The 19,182-nt window shown below is 40.3% G+C and overlaps 2 protein-coding genes across 3 annotated transcripts in view; both read right to left on the bottom strand.

The window, feature by feature from the left end:
• The window catches only part of Sec23 (transport protein Sec23), a 229,938-nt gene that overhangs the window by 187,079 nt on the left and 23,677 nt on the right, over positions 1-19,182 (bottom strand). The window lies entirely within an intron of this gene.
• MFS17 (Major Facilitator Superfamily Transporter 17) overlaps positions 3,615-19,182 on the bottom strand; it is a 72,403-nt gene continuing 56,835 nt past the window's right edge. For both annotated transcript variants that reach the window (XM_065220327.1, XM_065220319.1), the window contains exons 2-4: positions 13,190-13,602; positions 4,827-6,190; positions 3,615-4,625 (exon numbers count right to left, since the gene is read on the bottom strand). In XM_065220327.1, the coding sequence (XP_065076399.1) occupies positions 4,365-4,625; positions 4,827-6,190; positions 13,190-13,274 (1,710 nt within the window). In that variant the 5' untranslated portion in view covers positions 13,275-13,602 and the 3' untranslated portion in view covers positions 3,615-4,364. The remainder of the gene's footprint in view (positions 4,626-4,826; positions 6,191-13,189; positions 13,603-19,182) is intronic.

Below are 19,182 nucleotides of genomic sequence, written 5' to 3'. Positions count from 1 at the left end.
CTGTTCGTTTGTACACTGTACACAAACATCATCCTCTGATCGAATGAAACCTCAGTCCATTAAAAACAAAACACCGAAATCGCTGTTTCGAATGATACCTGCAACCGGATGACGGTTGTTTTGAAATCAGATGATTTTCCTCTAGAATACTGGATGAAAATTGTTATGAGAAGGGATAGGGCCTCAGTTGAAATGCGTAATGCTCTCTGCAGAATGACTGTCATACTAAATGGAAATGCATTTGGTATTAATTGGTTCAGCCCCATAACGCAAATCATTCAAAACGATGATGTAAATAATTCTATCGAATGTCATTTGCTTATCTGAGCTGACAAACGAGGTGGAAGCATATGCATCGCTATCAGAACTGTTACGAGCATAGGTAAAGGATGAAAACCAATGTTTGGCTAATTCGTGGTGGAGGAGGTTTCCTCCACCACGGAAAAATTTACTATCCTTAATGGAATGGCTTATTATGGTTATTCAGTATGGAAATGTAGATATTCAAATTATAAATCTAATTAAAAGCACTTGCATGTCAAACTATTCTTAAATGTTTCTCCTCGGAGTGTCGTATGTTCTATAGCTAATTTTCAAACGAAAATCATCCTGTATTTGGATGACAGTCATATGGATGTTCATCATCTGACGACGAATTCAACCATAAGAAAATCATCCGAAATTCAAATGCATATTGTTAAAGGGCTCGAGCAATGCAATAATCATTCGAAGTATTGCGGATGTTTTGGATCAGTGTAGTTTGACTTTCTTTAAAAACCAATTTGGCTCTAGAACAATTTTAAACTTGTTCTGCATTATTCACATGTTGCAATTATTGAAAAGAGCTCGATATAAGAAAGCCACAGAAAACAGACGTTGAGGCTCCAAAATTTCTCTAAAAACTTGTGTAAAGATTCCTATCGACTTCCCCACTTAAAAATCCTCTTTGATAACATGATGGCACTGGCGTTGCAAAACTTACACTAGACACTAAGTGCTGGTAGCGCCAAGTGGCAATTTTCAACAGATAATTTATTGATACTAGCGCCAAATCGTATTGGATGGGAGGCAACAATTGCCGAACCCCCAAACGGCCGAAACCAGCAGCGCAAAGCTTGTTTACGTGCTGTCATAGCGAAAGCACAACTTAGGCTCTGAACCATTTGGCGATTTTTTTTAACTTTTGGTTAAAATTTGACAGATGGAAAGTTATTGATTAACCCTGCTATCCGAGCATGGTTATTTCTGACAGACAAGAAGTTAAATTTTGACAACCGTGGCTCGAAAACCGGTCGATCGACAGCACGGGGATTTTCGAACATAGAAAATAACTTTCGAAATGTCACTTTTAACCACGAGTTAAATTTAACTCGGCAAATGGTTCACAGCCTTAGGCTGTGAACCATTTGCCGAGTTAAATTTAACTCGTGGTTAAAAGTGACATTTCGAAAGTTATTTCTTATGTTCGAAAATCCCTGTGCTACCGATCGATCGGTTTTCGAGCAGAACTCAGCCACGGTTGTCAAAATTTAACTTCTTGTCTGTCAGAAATAACCATGCTCGGATAGCAGGGTTAATCAATAACTTTCCATCTGTCAAATTTTAACCAAAAGTTAAAAAAATTCGCCAAATGGTTCAGAGCCTTAAAATGCGAGACGCTTTTCTATGCGATCGGTGCGTCTACTGCGATCGCCCATTTTGCTGTTTATCGTTTCTTCTCTTGAACTGTACACATGTGTTTAATAAATCAGTTTACTTTTATTATCAAACCAATTAATTCCGGTGTTATTATTTAACCTGCTAGCTCAGCCCAATAAATCGGTCGAAAGTGATAAAATAATAGAGGAAATCAGGAGATGCTAGCGCTACGTAACGGCAACGTTTCCACTTAACTTTACACAAGTTTCTGGTCTCTGTGAGATAGCTTAATACAATTGAATAGAAATGCCAAAATCTTACCGAGTAGTTTAGCTTTTCTGATTTCGGTACAGTTTGGTATAGTTTCTGAGTATGGATGCCCAGTTTGAAATAACTCATATTAGCACAAAGTAATAGTTTTATTGCTAGGGAACTTTCTTTTGGGATCGTCTTTTCTTCATACAATTCTCATTATTCATACTATACTAACCCTGATCAGTCTTAGAAAATGTTATATGTTTAAGCTCCGTTCTAGATTTGTTTGTTATTCATATCTTATACTTTGCAGCTCGCGAGAGGTTACCACATATGGGTTCTTTTTCTCATCCACAATAGTTTGGGGGGAGGGGGCGATCTGAGAGCTGAATAGAGGCAAATAAAATAGGGAACACAACACCATGACCCAAACGACTAACCAACGCATGCGGCTCACACTTAACTTGTTCTATTTCTTTCTTCCCCTCATGTACCAATATTACCTACCTGTGAACAAATGGATAAGAGTAAACAGTCAGAAAGGATTAGGCCATTTGGAAACAGCCAATTTATACTGAACGGAACTGGTAAGTAGGATAAGAATTGTAAAAGGTGTGTGCTTGCATGATTTACCTATTTTAGAATTACCTATAAGCCACATGAGAACCTCATTTCCTTCAATTACTACTCCATTACAGCACACACCTAGTAATGATCACTAACATTCATATAGTTTCAGCATTATCGACATTTATAATCAAAAGGTGAGTTGCAAAGTATAATTACCATGCATAGATATAAGTTAATGTACCAGAACCTGGACGGACATGAGCCTACCCAGGGGAGGACCCGGATACGACCACCCATGTGTGTCTAGAGTATCGCACGAGCTGACGAGTGCAACGGGAAGGACAGTAGCTGTATAGACTAGGGGGTTAGTCCCTAGATAAGCCAACTTAGCAGTTGGCACAGCCTATACACATAACAATTACAATTACAATTGAATATTAGGATCTAAAGCGTACTCGAGTGCAAAACGTACTGTTCAACTCCCTTATCTCTTTGAAATTATTTGAATCTAAACTCTCACCATAGAAAAATAAAAACCTATCAGTTCTTTCCGTGATAAATCTGCTAATTAACTCTCCAATAACGGCGTACCAACTGGCAATGTGCTGCGTAGGGTTCCTGTTGAACATAAATATCAGTCCTCCTGAATTGGAGCCTGCCTTAGGCCTAGAAATCATCAATATTTGAAACTCTAACTGCGAAACGGAGCCGAGGATCGTTAACCCTTTGTCTGTTGGTACATACTTCAAAAATAAAGTTCATGGCGAAAATTCTTCAAAACGTGTATTAAAACAAATTATGGCCCTTATAACCGATGCCACTTCACGGTGAAGTGACAATTTAACACTCATGGTGAAGTGACTCCCATTTGATTTACACTGCTATCACTTCACCGTGAGTGACAAGTGGTTACTTTGCTTCGTTTTCACCGTGAAATTACACTCGTAATAAGGCCCTAGGCTTCCTCTTCCCTGCGCTGCTTTTGCCCACACACTGACAATTCTTTCCAAACTGGAACAAATCTTGATTTATAGTGGAAAGAATTGCTCAATGCAAACTGGACCTTGTGCAATGTCTCGATTTTTGATTTAAAATCAAGTCCCTACAAGATCAAGACAATCCCGAAAAAAAAAATTAAAATACTTTTACGCTATGTTTGATGTTCAAAATTTATTACAAAAGATTTATTATTTTCTTTCTCTGCCAATATCTACGAGTGAGATCCTGTTAACTAGAAACCTAAACAACAAGTTTTACTAGTATAATAACTGTTTTATTAAGACCTTTCGTGGTTATGTGTTTAGTGTTATTGTTTTCTCTGCATGTGTGAAGAATATAGGTTAACTTTACTTTCGGAAATATATAATATGTACACGGCACATCTCTCTTTGTTCCTATCCTAATACCCTATCGTTTAGCATTTCTTTAAGTAACTGTGCATGCAATCATTAAATTTGTCTGTCTCTAATGTATATAGTTTCACTTTTATTACTTATTAATTGTTGGAATTCTGTTTCAGTAATTATTATAAAGTAACCTACATTCGTAACATTGCTTAACCCTACGTTGAAAAGTGCACTGTTCATGTTTAATTTCCGTTCAATGTCAGAAAATCCGATTATTTACAACTTAGCATCCCGCACTTACCTAGTCGCTATCTATGTGCACCTTGTGCAACATGTCTCACTTTTTGCCAATCAACTCTCTCGTTGTCACTCCACACTGCCCATAAAGGCATAACTGTTCCACCTCTGCTTGAGGTCCTATTCATATGGGACAGCTATGCTTTTATGGGCACCACATTCCACAAGCAAATACATTATAATCTCATATTATCAATCCACTAAAGTTTGTTCCGCTTTTCTTTTCCTAAAAAAAACCTATCCATAAAACCCACCCTCCTAGTTATCACTGCTGTCATTCTCATCCTCGTCGTCGTCGTCATTGTTGAACTTGAACCCAGCGCCGCTAACCGATGACACCTTGAGCATCGGTTGATTTGCAATCACAGCCGAATCGTCCGTCGAGATGACCTCCGAATATGTCACCGGGTAGTTCCATGGCTGGATTTCGGCCGTGCCGAAAAATTGAAACACCAAGTAGCAACTGATGGCCACCACCGAGCTGACGCCGAACACGTGCAACCATTGGTTGAGATTTTGCTGCAAACGGAAAAGCGAAACAGAGTTTTATCGCACACAATCACGCAAACGTTTCGGTTCAGTGTTGACCCTATAATCCCATACCCAGAAGAACACTACAAATGTTGCAACCGTTGCAACATGCTTCGACTAGTGTCGATAAAACAGAACTTATGGTAGAAGTAATAGGGGATCATAAATTTGAAAATGCTGAGAACTTACCGCATCGGTCACCATGACCCCGGTCACGAGGGGCTGCAGGAACGATGCCGTCATGTGAATGGTCTGCGCGAACGCCAACACTGGTCCAGCCAGATTCGGTGCAATGTCCACGATATTGGCCATAGCACCGGCGTACGAGGCCGTGATGAACGTAACCGCTACGAACCACAATACCAGCACGATCACGATGTTGTACCCCAGGTAGCCAACCAGCAGCACCAACACCCCGGGAACGATCTGCGACAGGGCGGTAAACAATTTCCTCACGTTCGTCAGTGTCATCAGCTGTTTGTGCACCAGGATGTCCGCAATGTAGCAGAACAGTACCGACGATAGGTACGAACACAGGAATGGTGTTCCGCTGAGCAGTCCGTTCTGCTGGATGTCGAAACAGAGGATCTTTTGCATGTACTCGGGGCCGGACATGATGAAGGTATAGTGAACCCAGATCCGTCCGAAGGTTGTCAGTCCGATAGCGTACACTGGCATCGAGGTGAAGATCTTCCGCCAGGGGACCTCCATGCCCTGGCCGTTCTTGATGTCTTCGCTCACATTCAGCTCAATGTATTCCAGCTCTTCGGCTGTTATCCGAGGATGTTCCTGTGGGGTATTGAACGCCAGCAGGTACCAAAACAGACACCAAATCATTCCGATCGTTCCGGTGGTGTAGAAAACCAATCTCCAACCAAAGTGCGCAATAATGAACCCACACAACGGGTACGTTAACCCTATGCCAATGCTAAATCCTTGAAAGCTGGACATGAATCGACTCCGCTCGACCGGTGGTATCCAGTATCCCACGATGGCATACATGGCGGGCCACGTGAGTCCACTGGCGAATCCTTGAATCGAACGTAGCAAAATTACCACTCCATAGTGGATATCCGCAGCGTACGGAATGCACAAGCTGCAAGCTGCCGTGAAGAACTGACTCCATCCGAATACGCTCTTCGTGCCAAAGTACTGCGTTGCCACTCCGCCGGCCACCTGCGACAGCACGTAGCACCAATAGAACGAGCCCTTGATACTGGCTTGGACGGTCGAGTCCCAGTCGAAGTTTCCGTAAAGATTCTCGTTCGACTCGGACGAGTCGACATTTTCCAGCAGATCGATATTGCTGCTGCCGTTGGCGGTGAAATTGCTATATAAATCGGAGTAATTGCCACCACCGACACCATTGGCCACCGGGACTGACCCCGCCAGGGCCAGCGACGACGGAGCACAGTGGCTGTTGACGGATGAGTTGGAGCTGCTGTCGCGGACCATTGCCACCAGGGCGAAGTTGATGTCGTTGCGCATCATGAACGACACCAGAAAGCCGGACCACGACAGGAAGTAGAGAACCAGCCGCGCCGGGATGCGATCTGGAAATAAGGAGATTCGGAATAATTATATGTACCTGTAGTTCGGATGAGGACAAGGAGTAATTTTTTTTTGAATTGATACGTGATGATTTTAAAGATCCCATAATCTGACGAGACGGAGAAGATCATTTTTGGATTTTCGGACCCGTTTAGGTTTAATTTTTTTTTTAGAATTTGATCATGCATGACCGCACGGCAAATGAGATCGACCCACATTTATGTTAAATTTTCTCATAAATCGCAAAAAGTGCAGGAACTCAGTTCTGAGTATACTGTGCAATGAGCGGTAAACAGGTGAGTCCCAAACTCCATCATCCATTTAAACAGCGTAGAATTCTCTGCATTTTTTGCAAAGAGACATCAGAAAAGGTTCAAGTTGGAAATGTGAAACCTATTTTCATTATTTAATATTAATGTGATTTACATGATTTATTTTTGTCTCCCTTGCTCTTGGAAATTATTTTTATTGATCTTGAGATTAACATATGAATAAAAAATACACCCTGCAAAAGGAACCTCCAATCCATTACTGACAAACAGATAAATATGCACCGGCAAAATTAAACTGCTTCGATTTCCTTTTTTGATTAGGGTATGTGAGCCATAAGAATCAAAATATCCTTCCCATGTAGACCGTTGTTACTTAGCCATGATGGCTGGGATAGTCATTTTTTGAGTATTTTTTTTTTAATGTCGCTGAATCAAGCTAAGAGTGTATAGAATCAGAGTATAGACCTTTTTGACGTTTAATCGTCTTTCTCTATCTAGCACACATGAATGAATGGACGGTTGGTTTTCCCACTAATCTGTTTCCCTCTTGCTCGCACTCGTTCGATTTAAATGGTGCAATAGTGTGCGCCGATTAAACGTCAAAAAGCTCTATAGGCATTGGCTGTCAGAATAAGTTCATTTGTTTACATCATGGCACGCTTCGATCCTGGCACGCTCGAAACGAAAATTCCGGTCTATCGGCTCCTGGCAGTTTTCGATCAAATTCCTAGGCAGGAATTTTATACCTCGGTTGACCGGAAAATCAACAAGAAGTCGAAATCCTTCAAAAAGTTCCTTGCCTGGCAAGCAATCTGCAGTTGTGGGCTGAAACTTCTGGGACCATGAACTAGCAAATTTAACAGGATGAGTGCCTACGGAAAAGATTCCGCTTTTTCTGAGGCAGCATGAGATGGATTGCCTATTCTTGCCGGATTGGCAAGCTGCCACTACTCAAATTCCACAAAACAGTGGTACAGCTAAAATGGCGTCACAGTGGTTCCCAAGGAGATGAATCCAGTCAATACTCCGGAACTAATGCCAATTAATCATATCGTCCGGCCATTTTCCACAGAGATGGCACTGTTCCACGGGTAGTAAGTGAGAAAAATCCTCATATTGAAATTGAGAGAAGTGGATATAACTCTCTTTCGGTGCATATTCAGGTAAAAAAAAAGTGGACGACAACCTAAAGAAATTAGTCATGGATTTTGTCGTTCAATTTTATCCCGGAAATCATTGTTAAACAAGCTACAATTAAATAAAACTGATTTTTCCCCATACAGTTTTACCTGGTTTACTACCAGTCCCCAGAGAGCCAAAAAATTCAAATTTTAGAGAGAAAATTTGCTCTCACTAGTTCAATTTCTCAACATTTCATGTATTTTAATGTCACTCTATTTGTGATTTCCCTCTCACAGACTACAAAATAGAGTACCTGACACTGCCAAACATGTTTGGTACATCTATATATATATATACTAGCTGAGTGTGCCCGGTCTTGCTCGGGATTCAATATTAGCTTGAGTTTATGCGCCGATTAAAAAAAAAAGCATGCTATATTGTACGTAGCCCCCCCTCCCTATTATCTAAGGGGCTACCCCCTATGATTATCTCCTTATACCCCCACACTCGCCCCCACATGCCTAATTTGGTTCCATTTGCTTGATTAGTTCTCGAGTTATGCAGAAATTTCTGTTTCATTTGTATGGGAGCCCCCCTTACAGAAGGGGGAGGGGTCTCGAACCATCATAAGAACCTTCCACGGCCCCAAAAACCCCTGTATACAAATTTTCACACCAATCGGTTCAGTAGTTTCTGTCTGTCTGTCTGTCTGTCTGTCTGTCTGTCTGTCTGTCTGTCTGTCTGTCTGTCTGTCTGTCTGTCTGTCTGACAGACAGACAGACAGACAGAAATTAATTTATATATATATATAGATAGAATAGATAGATAGATATATGCATTTTGATTAACATCCGAAGTCCCTCCGTTTTTACATATTCTGCACAAAAGATACTTTCTGCCCCACCCCGTTCATAGAAATCCACAGGAGATTGTGTGAAGGGTGAACTATTTTGTGTGCAGAATGTGTACAAAAGGAGGAACTTCGGATGTTAATCTAAATACATATATAGAGGTACCAGACATGTTTTGCAACTGCACTGTGAACAATTAACGGAAAACAGATTATGTGTAGTTTCCGATAGATGTCACCGCCAACAACAGCAGTTACATCTGACGGAAAATGAATGCAGAAGCTTGTCAAAATGATTCATTGAGGAATACTGGTCAATTGTGAAGCACATACTGAAGAAAAAGGGTGGAACTGCAATTGACCTGAAGAATTTCAAGCGGAGTTGGAATGGTCAACTAAGTTGTCAGTTAATCAATTATTTATCTATTGATTACGCCAAATTCCACCACTAGGTATCGCTAGTTATGATAGACAAGCAAACTACGCAGCATTAAATGCTTTTATCACAGACAATCAAACATAGATATATAAATAAATTTTCCCTAACAATATCGCCACGCAGCTCACTAACGATAAAAGCTTGCTTGCCAAGTCTCAAACAATGCTGTATAAAAATTCGATAGAATGTATAGAAACATCAAAGTGATTCAATGCCAGCGCTGTGGTGGGAGATTCGCGAAACTAATAATATTTACATTGAACGTTAAATGTATGTAAAGGGTGTCCACAGTTAAATTGCATCACTTTCAAAAAGCTGTAACATTTTGCCCTTTGGGTCAATTTTAATTAAATTTTGGATGAAATAGCCTCATTGTGTAAGGCTATCCACGAGACAATTGCGATCAGCTGACTTTTTTGTTTACCAAGAACTTTTGACCGATCACAGTAGAACCAACCGGTGGAAACTAACGATTTTAAATTGGCTCACTATTTGACTAGCCTATTGGTCCCAAGTACATCTATAAGCGTACTCCATTCTAGTCAAATGTGATGGATGGCGGCGTCCGGTTACAGAAACAGCGGGAAATACTGTTAAATACCTTTCAATATGGGTACTTTTGAAATCAAGTTGACTTCAAGAGGCCGAAAATCGATGGCCAGCGCCATTTTGAAATCAAAAATGGCGGCTTAAAATTTCAGAAAAAGTGGGTAAAACCATAGAGGTAACTCTAAGACTAGAAGGTCCCGAAATAACGTGGTCAACTTTTTGGCTCAGCTCTGGTACTATCTTCGGTCCCAAGCTAATCGATTCACCCCTCGAAACATAGGAAAATCCACTAACCCCTCATTTTATCTGTCAAATTTTCATAGCGAATCAAAACAAACATTGTGTAGTACTAGAATTTCGGCTAAATTTATTATTAATTACGGTAATCGATTTGCTTGGGACCAATAGGCTAGTCAAATAGTGAGCCAATTTAAAATCGTTAGTTTCGTATTGTCTTCTTCTTCTTCTTCTTCTTCGCATTTCAAGCTTATTGCATATCGCATATTAGCTTATTGCGTGCTCTCAACTTAGTGTTCTAGATGCACTTCCACAGTTATTAATTGAGAGCTTTCGATGCCTGTACCATTTTTGCATTAGTATAATTATGTGGCAAGTCCAATCATACTTCTATGCCCAGGGAAGTCGAGAAACTTTCCAACCCGAAAAATTCCTAGACCGGACCGGGAATTCCCAGCCACCTCCAGCATGGCCTTGCTTTGTAGCTGCGCCTTTACCGACTGAGCTTCGTATTGATTGTTGGTAAAACTGTCAAATACCCTTCGATATGGGTATTTCCGGAATCAGAATGACGTCTAAAACCCGTAAATCGATGTCCGACGCCATTTTGAAATCCAAGATGGCGGCTTTCGGTTTCAGAAAAGTGGGAAATACTGCCAAATACCCTTCAATAAGTATATTTTCAGAATCGGGATGACGTCTAGAAACCGAAAATCGATATCCAGCGCCATATTGAAATCCAAGATGGCGGCTGCATATTTCAGAAAAAGGGGGAAATACTGCCAAATACCCTGCAATGGAGATATTTTCGGAATCTGGATGACGTCTAGAGACGGAAAATCGATGTCCAGCACCATCTTGAAATCCAAGATGGCAGCTTCCGGTATCAGAAAAAGTTTGAATAACTACCAAATACCCTTCAATATAGATACTTTCAGAATCAGAATGACGTCTAGAGAATGTATTGGGAAAACCTTCTAACTCCTGAGATCCTCTTGGATCTTGTGGGAAGTTCTCAGAATTTCTGGGAAGCTCTTGCAATATTTGGGAAGATCTAGGAAAAAGTGGAAAGTTTTTGGGATATTTAGGAAAGTTCTCTAAATTTCCTAGCATCTTACATTCTGGCTATTTCCCGAAATTTCTGGTAAGTTCTGGCATCTTCTGGGAAGATTTCGAAAATTCTGAGACATTCTAATAATCATTAAATTATTATAAAGTTTTTCGAACTTCTGAGAAGTTCTTGTGATTTCTAGAAAAAATCTCAGAATTTATGGAAAGTTCTCTGAATTTCTGAGAAAATCTTGGAAAATTCATTTAGAAGTAAGACACAAGATCTACTCTTGATTGGCGAAAAAAAAATCTACGAAATTCACCGATCTTCCGGAAAGTTCTCGGAAATTTTGGAAAGTTCTCGGAATTTCTGGGAAACTCAATGATCACTCAGAAGATCCTTGAATTTCCCGGAAATTGTCTCTTGAAAGGGACATCTAGGTAGCTCACCGAAATTGTGAGTAGTTCTTGGATGTTCGTCAAAGTGCACGTAAGAATCTGTCGGAAATTCTTGGAAGTTGTGGGAAATTCTGGGCAGTTCTCGGAACTTTTAGGAAGTTTTTCTGGAAACTTCTCGGTACTGATGGGAAGTTTTAAAGAAATTTGGGAAATTCTCGCATCTTCTGAGGAAGTTCTCGGAATTTCTGCGAAGTTCTTTTATCTTCTGGTTTATGGAACTTTTGGAAAGCTCTCAGAATATTTGGTAAGTTTTCGGAATTTGTTGTGAATGCAAGGATTTTTTTAAGATCCCAGATCTTCTGAGGATTTCTCGGAACTTATGGGAAGTTCTCAAAAAGTCGGGAAAGCTCTCAGAATTTCTGTCAAGTGCTTGGATCTTCTAGGAAGTATTCAGAATTTCTTAGAAGTTCTGAGGTCTTCTGGGAATTTTTTTGGAAAGTTCTAGGAATTTATCGGATCTGCTAGAAAGTTCGAGGGCCTTCTGAGGAACTCTCGGAATTTCTGGGACGTTCCGAGATCTAGTAGTACTGGGAGAGGAACACAGAACTTCTGGGAAGTTGTTGGATCTTATGTGAAGTACTCGAAATTTATGGGAAGAGAACTTCTGGACCCCGTTAATCTGAACGATCCTTCATCGAGGCTCATTTTTAATTTGAACTTCTATATAGTAACCCTATGACCATCAGAAAAGCAATTTTCCGGTAGCCTTGCTGTATTGTTTTGATTCTGCATTCCGTTTCGCATCAGTCCATTTCGCTTTTCTCCATTCTATGTGCTAAATGACGTTTGAGCAATTTTTATCGGGATTCAAACAAAAAAGTGTTCCGATTAAACGGTCAGATTAGCGAAACTTCTGGAAAGTTCTGGAATAGTTTTGGAATTTTTGAGAAATTCTCGCTTTTTCTAAGAAGTTCTCGGATTTTGTGGAAGCTCTCGGTAATTCTGGTAAGCTTTCGGAAGTTCTGGTAATATTTAGGAATTTTCGGAATTTCTAGGAAGTTCGTGGAATTTGTGGGATGCCCTGAGATTTTCAGGAAAGTTTGTCGAAAATTTTGAAAAGTTCTCGGAATTTCCGGGAAATTCTGGAATTTCTAGAATGTTCTGCGAAGCCCGAGGACCACTGGAACAGTCCGAGAATTCTTTAACTATACCTAGATTTTCAGGGAAAGTTTCGAGAACGATTTTTTGTATATTCATTTTCGTATCCATTTTTGCATTTACATAAGATAACAAATATAAAATGATGAAAATATCGATAAATAATGAGAAACATTTTTGTTGTTTTCCAAAAAACTCAAAAAACAGTAGGCTGCGGAATTTTGACGTCTTCAGAAAAGTTGTTAATTTTTATGTTATAAACAACTTTGCCAAAAATGTAAAGTCTCTTGAATGTAAGAGTTAAACGTGGTTAAACGTTACACTTTGGCGCCATCAGTTTTGAACTCTTTGTTTATAGCAAAAGATGGTCCTAAAACTCCTAATTATAACAAGCAACTTAGCTGAGACACCAAGCCCCGGAAATGTTTCGTTTCGGAGTTATAAATTTTGTCCCGCTCGATTGCATTTCTGACCCACTGTGCAATCACAGACAAACGAAACGTAACTCTTTGAATAAGTTTTTTTTCTTGAAATCATTGTAAATCCGGACCTCCGATGCCTGCGCTGCGATGAGTACTGTCAACATTCGCTCGTTGGGTTAAACCCAAAGCCCATTTATTGAAAGGCTTTCGTTAGTTGGGCTGATCTGTCAAGCTGAAAATTGGTTGAGAAATACTCCGATTGATTATTATCATCACAATCTTTGAGCAACTATCCAAATTGTTCATCCATGAGCCCCTTGAAAAGGGATCAGCACTGTCAGAAATGGCGTTTGACTTTGATTTAAGTCCCAACTAACGGGAGCCCAACTAAAACGTAGCCCACTTAAAGATAACCCAACGAGCGAGCGTTAAATGAAGTGTTACGTCTATTTGTCTGTGGTGCAATGGAAAAGAAAGAAGAAATATTTATCACACAGCATTACCTGATACGGCCCGTCTCCATCCTACTTTGGGAATCTTGGGCCGCGGTTTAGTGGTGGGCAGAAACTTGATCCCTTTCTCGTCCATTGTTTTGTTTTGCTGATGCCTTCCTGGTAGTAAACTGCTTGTTTAAAATCTTAGCTCGGTACCGATTGTGTACAACTTGTGCAGCTAGCTACGAACGTATTCAAAACGTCAGTTAAGACTGTAACTGTCCGGGGCAGATGCCTTCGGGTCGCCCAAGCAACAGAAGGGCGTTTATCGGCGATGGCTTTCTTGTCACTTCGCTCGTCATCTGGGTATCTGGAGTGCGTTTGCGTTTGCGGCTCAAGCACGTGCCGATGCAGTTGGATAGCTCGGCCTTTGCTTGTCTATGGTACTGTAGAAGTGCAGCATTGTATGGCAGGAATGGTTTCTGCAATGGAATATAAATGAGAAAATTTTTATAACATTATTTCGATTTTCATTGAATCTAGTCAGAAATCTATGGTGAGAGAATAATAGCAAGAAGCAGCAGCGTAGCAACTAAATTGGAGGCCAACAAACTTGAATCTAGTTACTTTTTTTCCCAACGATTTCACACCGAAGTGCGAAGAAGTATGGTAAACTGAAAGGCGCTCGCCGTTTCCGGTTGCCAAATTCCAGATGAGTGGCAGCCAGCCAGTCCATTTGTCGTCATGTAGCTGTTAATTCTAGGTAACGCTTTGTTTGCGAAAACAGTTCAGTGCTAACATTTGAAAACGGCACAAAAGCCATTTGTAAACAAATGGTTTGTGGGCCCTTTACTCACTACTTGAAGTACACCCACGCGACACAACAGCAACATCGGGTAGGGGAAATTTTCCCCTTCCTGACGATGCTGTTGGTTTGCGTGGGCGTTCTTCGGGTAGCGAGTAAAGGGCCCACAAACCATTTGTTTACAAATGGCTTTTGCGCCGTTTTCAAATGTTAGCACTGAGTTGATTCATATGGGTGACGATTTCAAAAAGAGTGACGACTGATCGAATTTGGATTTGTATCGTGGCAATCATTTAAATTGCCCCGAATCAACGTGATGGTTCACGTTCGTTATACCACAGACAAACAGACGTAGATCTTCAAATATTTTTTTCTTAAAAATATCGTCGCGGAACGCACTATTAACGACGACATCGCAATGCTTGCCAATGTCGCAAACAATGTTGCATACAAGGTCGATAGAATATATAGAAACGTCAAAGTGATCCGATGTCAGCGCTGTGGTGGGATTTTCGCGAAACTAATAATATTTCAATTTAATGTTATATGCGTGAGCGACAATTGAGGACAAAGAGTCACGTTTGTTTGTCTGTGGTTATACATTACATATATGTTAGCTCAATTAACCCGCTGAACATTGATGCGTATACAAATATTTATTTAATTCAAAGTCGACGACAGTCTGCTGCGCAATCAAATGAAACCGTCTAATTAAATCGTAATTGATAGGCGGGTCTTTGTTGCAGCATGCTGCTAAATGTGCTCCAGCTGTAGAAAGTGTGTAGTCGGTCGTCTGCCGTAGTCTGGGGGCTAAACCCGTATTTGTTGCACGCTTCGTAAAAAGGGTAGATAGGGGAAATTTCTCTAATGTTGGCCTATGGATCTAATATTGGGCCCATCGATAAAAATCTGCTATTTATCAATTTTATCTAGATGAACGCGTTATTGGGACGTTACTGATGGATATTTTTGGTTGCTATTGAAAATTTAGTCGATTGCTGAATTTATGTATGGGCCCAAATTAGGGACACTTTCCCCTATATCAAATTTTCCGAAACATCTCTCAAGTTCTGGATAAAACATTCCTGGAGTTCTTAGAAGAACTTTTCTGAAGTTTTGGGGACAACTTCCTAGATATTCTGGGAAGAACATTCCTAAATTTTCTTAGAAGAATTTCCCTTGAGTTCTGGGAAAAATCTTTTCTAAAATTCTGAGAAGAACTTCCTTTCAGTTCTTGGATAAAGTTGCCGGAAGTTGCGGAGAGAACCTTTCTATAGTTCTGGGAAGAATTGTCTCGAAGTTTATGTTCAGGTCATCCTGTTGATAAGGTGTTATTCTGAAGAGCTTCAACTTCCAGGAATTCAAACCCATGATTCCAGTATGACAAAAAATATTTAAAAACCTACAGATAATCAGAGAGTTCTCTGAAATCCTCAGGATATTTTTTCAAGCTTTCAAAATCATCTGGTCTTATTCTAGAGATCTTCATCTGTTCAAAAAATTATATCTGATTTTCACCCATGGTACTAGGATGATCAGAAATTATTTCACAAACCAACAGATGATCATGGGCCTCCCAGAAGTCCTAAGGATATTTTTTTCAAGTCCTCAGGTTGATCCGGTATTATTTTGAAATTTTTTTTTAAGTTCGCATACTTCCCTGTTACTTGCAGAGAGTTTTTTAAGTTCGTAGAATGTTCCTGGTGGAAGCAGACTTTACTGAAGTTCTCCGATTTTCCATGAAGTTCGACCCATCTTTACTGAAGTTCGCAAAACTTTCCAGGAATTCTTGACTTATGAAGTTGAAGTTCTTAGGTCTACTTGAAGTTCACAGACTTCCCTGAAATTGCCAGATTTTTCCTGAAATTTGCAGAATTTTCAACTTTTTAAAAATTTCCTAAAATTCACAGGTAGCGGTGAGCGTGATTGCCTCTCACCCCAGCAGGCCTGGATTCAGTCCCAGTCGGCGCCGCCGGGATGTTCTGAGGCATAACATCTTTGATCACGCCTTCCTTCGAAAGGGAAGTAAATCCATTGGTCCCCGGTTCATGAGTTGATGGGTCGAAAGATAAGGTCCAGGTGTGGGAGCTGCCTCCCTGGCGTCGGTAGCATTGGTGCTCAGCACGGAAAACAAACCAAAGGAAAAAAAAAATCACAGGAGTACTTGAAATATTTCAAAACTTTCCTGAAGTCCGTTGAAATTTTCCAAAGTTCGCAGAATTTTCCTGAACCTCATCGACTTCACTGAAATTGGCAGAATGCCATTCTAATTCACAGAATTTCCCAGAAATTCACGGGCTTCGCATAGATTCACAAATTTCCGTGAAACTCACATACTTTCCTTAATGTAGTACAATTTTCTGAAGGTTTATAAAGTTTACAGACTTCCCTGATATTCCCAGACTTTACTGAAGTTACCAGATTATTTTCAGAAATTTGCCGAACTTTCCAAAAATATGCTGAACTTTCCTGAAGCTCACAGAAGTTTATTCGAGTTAATAAAGGTTTTCTGAATTTTTCAAAACTTTCCGGTAGTTTATTACAATATTCAGAAGTTTTCGGAATATTCCTGAAAATCCCTGAAGTTCGCTAAACTTTCCTGAAATAACCAGAATTGTTCTGAAATTTGTAGAATTTTCTTGAAACTCACTGAACTTTCATGCAGACCGCTGAATTTTTCTAAATTTCACAAGATTTTCTCGAAGGCTAAGCATTTTCCAACAGTGCCCATGTGTGGCCTTGACCTTTTTTGAAGTGCGCAAAATATTCCTGAAGATTGCAATATTTTATTATAGCGTTTAGGACAATATTGTAGTTGTGCACTGAGGAAACTCGCAACTTTTTTTTATAAGGAATAGTGTTTTATTTTTATTTCTATTGTGTTTATTATGGAAGGCTCATTGTTTCTAGGAGCTAAACGGAGCCGAAGGACTGATTTTTGTTGTGTAGATTTAGGGGGATTGAGTTCTTAATTTTTCTTCTTTTGCTTCGTTTCGTACTCGTAAAGATCATCCCAAGGCTTCTACCGTTGCTGGCACCAGGTCAGTTGAGGTTCGGTTTCGTTTTCCGTTACCGGGGTTGCCACGTAAATTTTCATCCCCTCTTCATGCAGCACCTCTATTCCATTCTTTGATTCCAAGGTACTGCTGTTGTTTACGGGCCTTCCGCTTGGGGCAGGAATTCATCCGGTCCCCTTTTCGCCTTACATAGGAAGCATTTATTCTTATTCCCCGAATAGAATATATTCCCCTTCCAATTGAGAAAATTAAGCGAGGAGGGAATTTCCATTTTCACGTCCATGTAAACACCTCGCACTCCTGTGAACACGTCGTGGCCTAATGCAACAGGAAATATTTCCCGAATGACACGCTTCACTTTTCCGTATTTTGCTAGCACCAACGTTAGATCACCATGTGGTACTTCTGGTGGAACGTACGACATTCGTATCTCCACTGCCTTTCCATTAGCAAATTGGAAAGTTATTTGCTGCGGGTTATGCACCAGTACATAATGCTTTAGTTTTCTACTTTATGAAGATCGGCTTCTCTTCAGCAATTCGATATGTGGCGTATATATGTCACCATGATTCGCGTGCAATGATTTAACGAAGTTTGCAATCTCGCCCATGTGTGGCCTTGAACTCCCATCTGAATAGGAAAAACACAAAGTTTGCTGTATTTCGACCATTATTGCCAAAAATGTTGCTCCAACAGCGACGACGAAGAGCACTGATCGAGCTGCGGACTATTAACAAAGCGCACGAAAACAATATCGTGACCGAGTAAACAACCGTCGATAGCGTGGTGGACAACGAGAGAAACAAGTGTTGCTCTGTTCACAGCCGAAAGCAAACTGAAGAAATTGTTGGCAGAAAATTTTAGAGTTTGCAGTCTTCCTTGAACATTTCAGAAGTTCATAGACTTTAAAGATAAAAGTTTATTAAATTCGCGGAATTTTCCTAAAGTTCACAAAAGTTCCCTAAAGTTTACTAAACCTTCGTGTTCACAGTTTTCTACGAAATTAATATTTTCCTGGCATAAGCAGAATTTCACTGAAGTAACCAGTATTTTTCCTAAAGTACGCTAACTTCACAGAATATTTTTGAAGTTCCCAGACTTCCCTGAATTCAGTAGAATATTCAGAAGTTCATAGACTTCCGTAAAGTTTGCAAACTTCTTTGAAGTTCACAGACTTCCCTGATATTCCAAGATTCCTTAAATTTGTAGAATTTTCCTGAAGCTTTCAGTACTTCCAAAATCTTGCTAAATTTCCCTCCGATTTGTTTACAAATGCTGTTAGGCCCTTTTCTATTATTTCTCCAGGACTTTGTAAACAAACATGCTGCTGATAATGATTAAGGGGGGGAGGTGAATGTCAATTACGAACACAATCGTCCCCTACCTCGAATAACTGGTTCTTCTTCTTCTTTCCTTTGTTTAACGTCGGTATCTGTTCCGCAATCTAGTAGTGCCAATCACCGACGGACATCGATTGCCATCCATTGATGCACACACTTAGATTTTTTGCCGAGATGGGCACCACCGAGTAGCTCGGCACTTCATTTTGCTGGATCGCAGTGAAAAACTTGCCGAGACTCAGCAAAATTTATGTTTGTTAGCTGAGATCTCGGCAAAATTCCCGTTTGTTAGCTGAAGCTCGGCAAGTTTTTCACTGAGATCTAGCAAAATAAAATGCCAAGCTGCTCGGTGGTGCCCATCTCGGCAAAAAAAATCTAAGTGTGCAGGAAGGCTGCTTGCACACCTGCATAGGATATCGCACCCATTCAAACACACATGGACCGGAACCAACGGCTTTGCTTCCCTTCCGACTTCCTTTATGCCTTAGAAAAATCCCACCGACCTCGGCTGGGATTGAAACCAGACCCATTGGGGTGAGAGAGCAGTCACGCTTACCACTACACCACCGGCACCGGCCGCATAACTGGATTCAAACGTCAACAAGCCATAAGCAACGATGGTTTGTTGATGTTTGGAACCAAATTCACATATGGAAAACATGCTTGGCATACACAGTTGTGGTCACGAACTGCTCATTTGCTAATAACTTTGCACAGAGTTGACGAAACATAGTTCTTTTTGAAGCAGTAGATAGAATAAAGTTTAAGCTTGTTATAGATACGTAAAAATAAGTAGATTTTAATTCTAGTAATAAACTGTATTTGTTTTTGCGTGTAACCCTCGTCTAGGGTGACAAGTAATAACCCACCCTTTTAACGTGTTTGTCATGAGCGTGTGAT

This window comes from Ochlerotatus camptorhynchus, unplaced genomic scaffold (assembly GCF_037179485.1).
Source record: "Ochlerotatus camptorhynchus isolate MF236.1 unplaced genomic scaffold, CSIRO-AGI_Acam_v1.1 ptg000010l, whole genome shotgun sequence".
Taxonomy (NCBI): domain Eukaryota; kingdom Metazoa; phylum Arthropoda; class Insecta; order Diptera; family Culicidae; genus Ochlerotatus; species Ochlerotatus camptorhynchus.
This window is presented reverse-complemented; position numbering and strand designations above follow the sequence as displayed.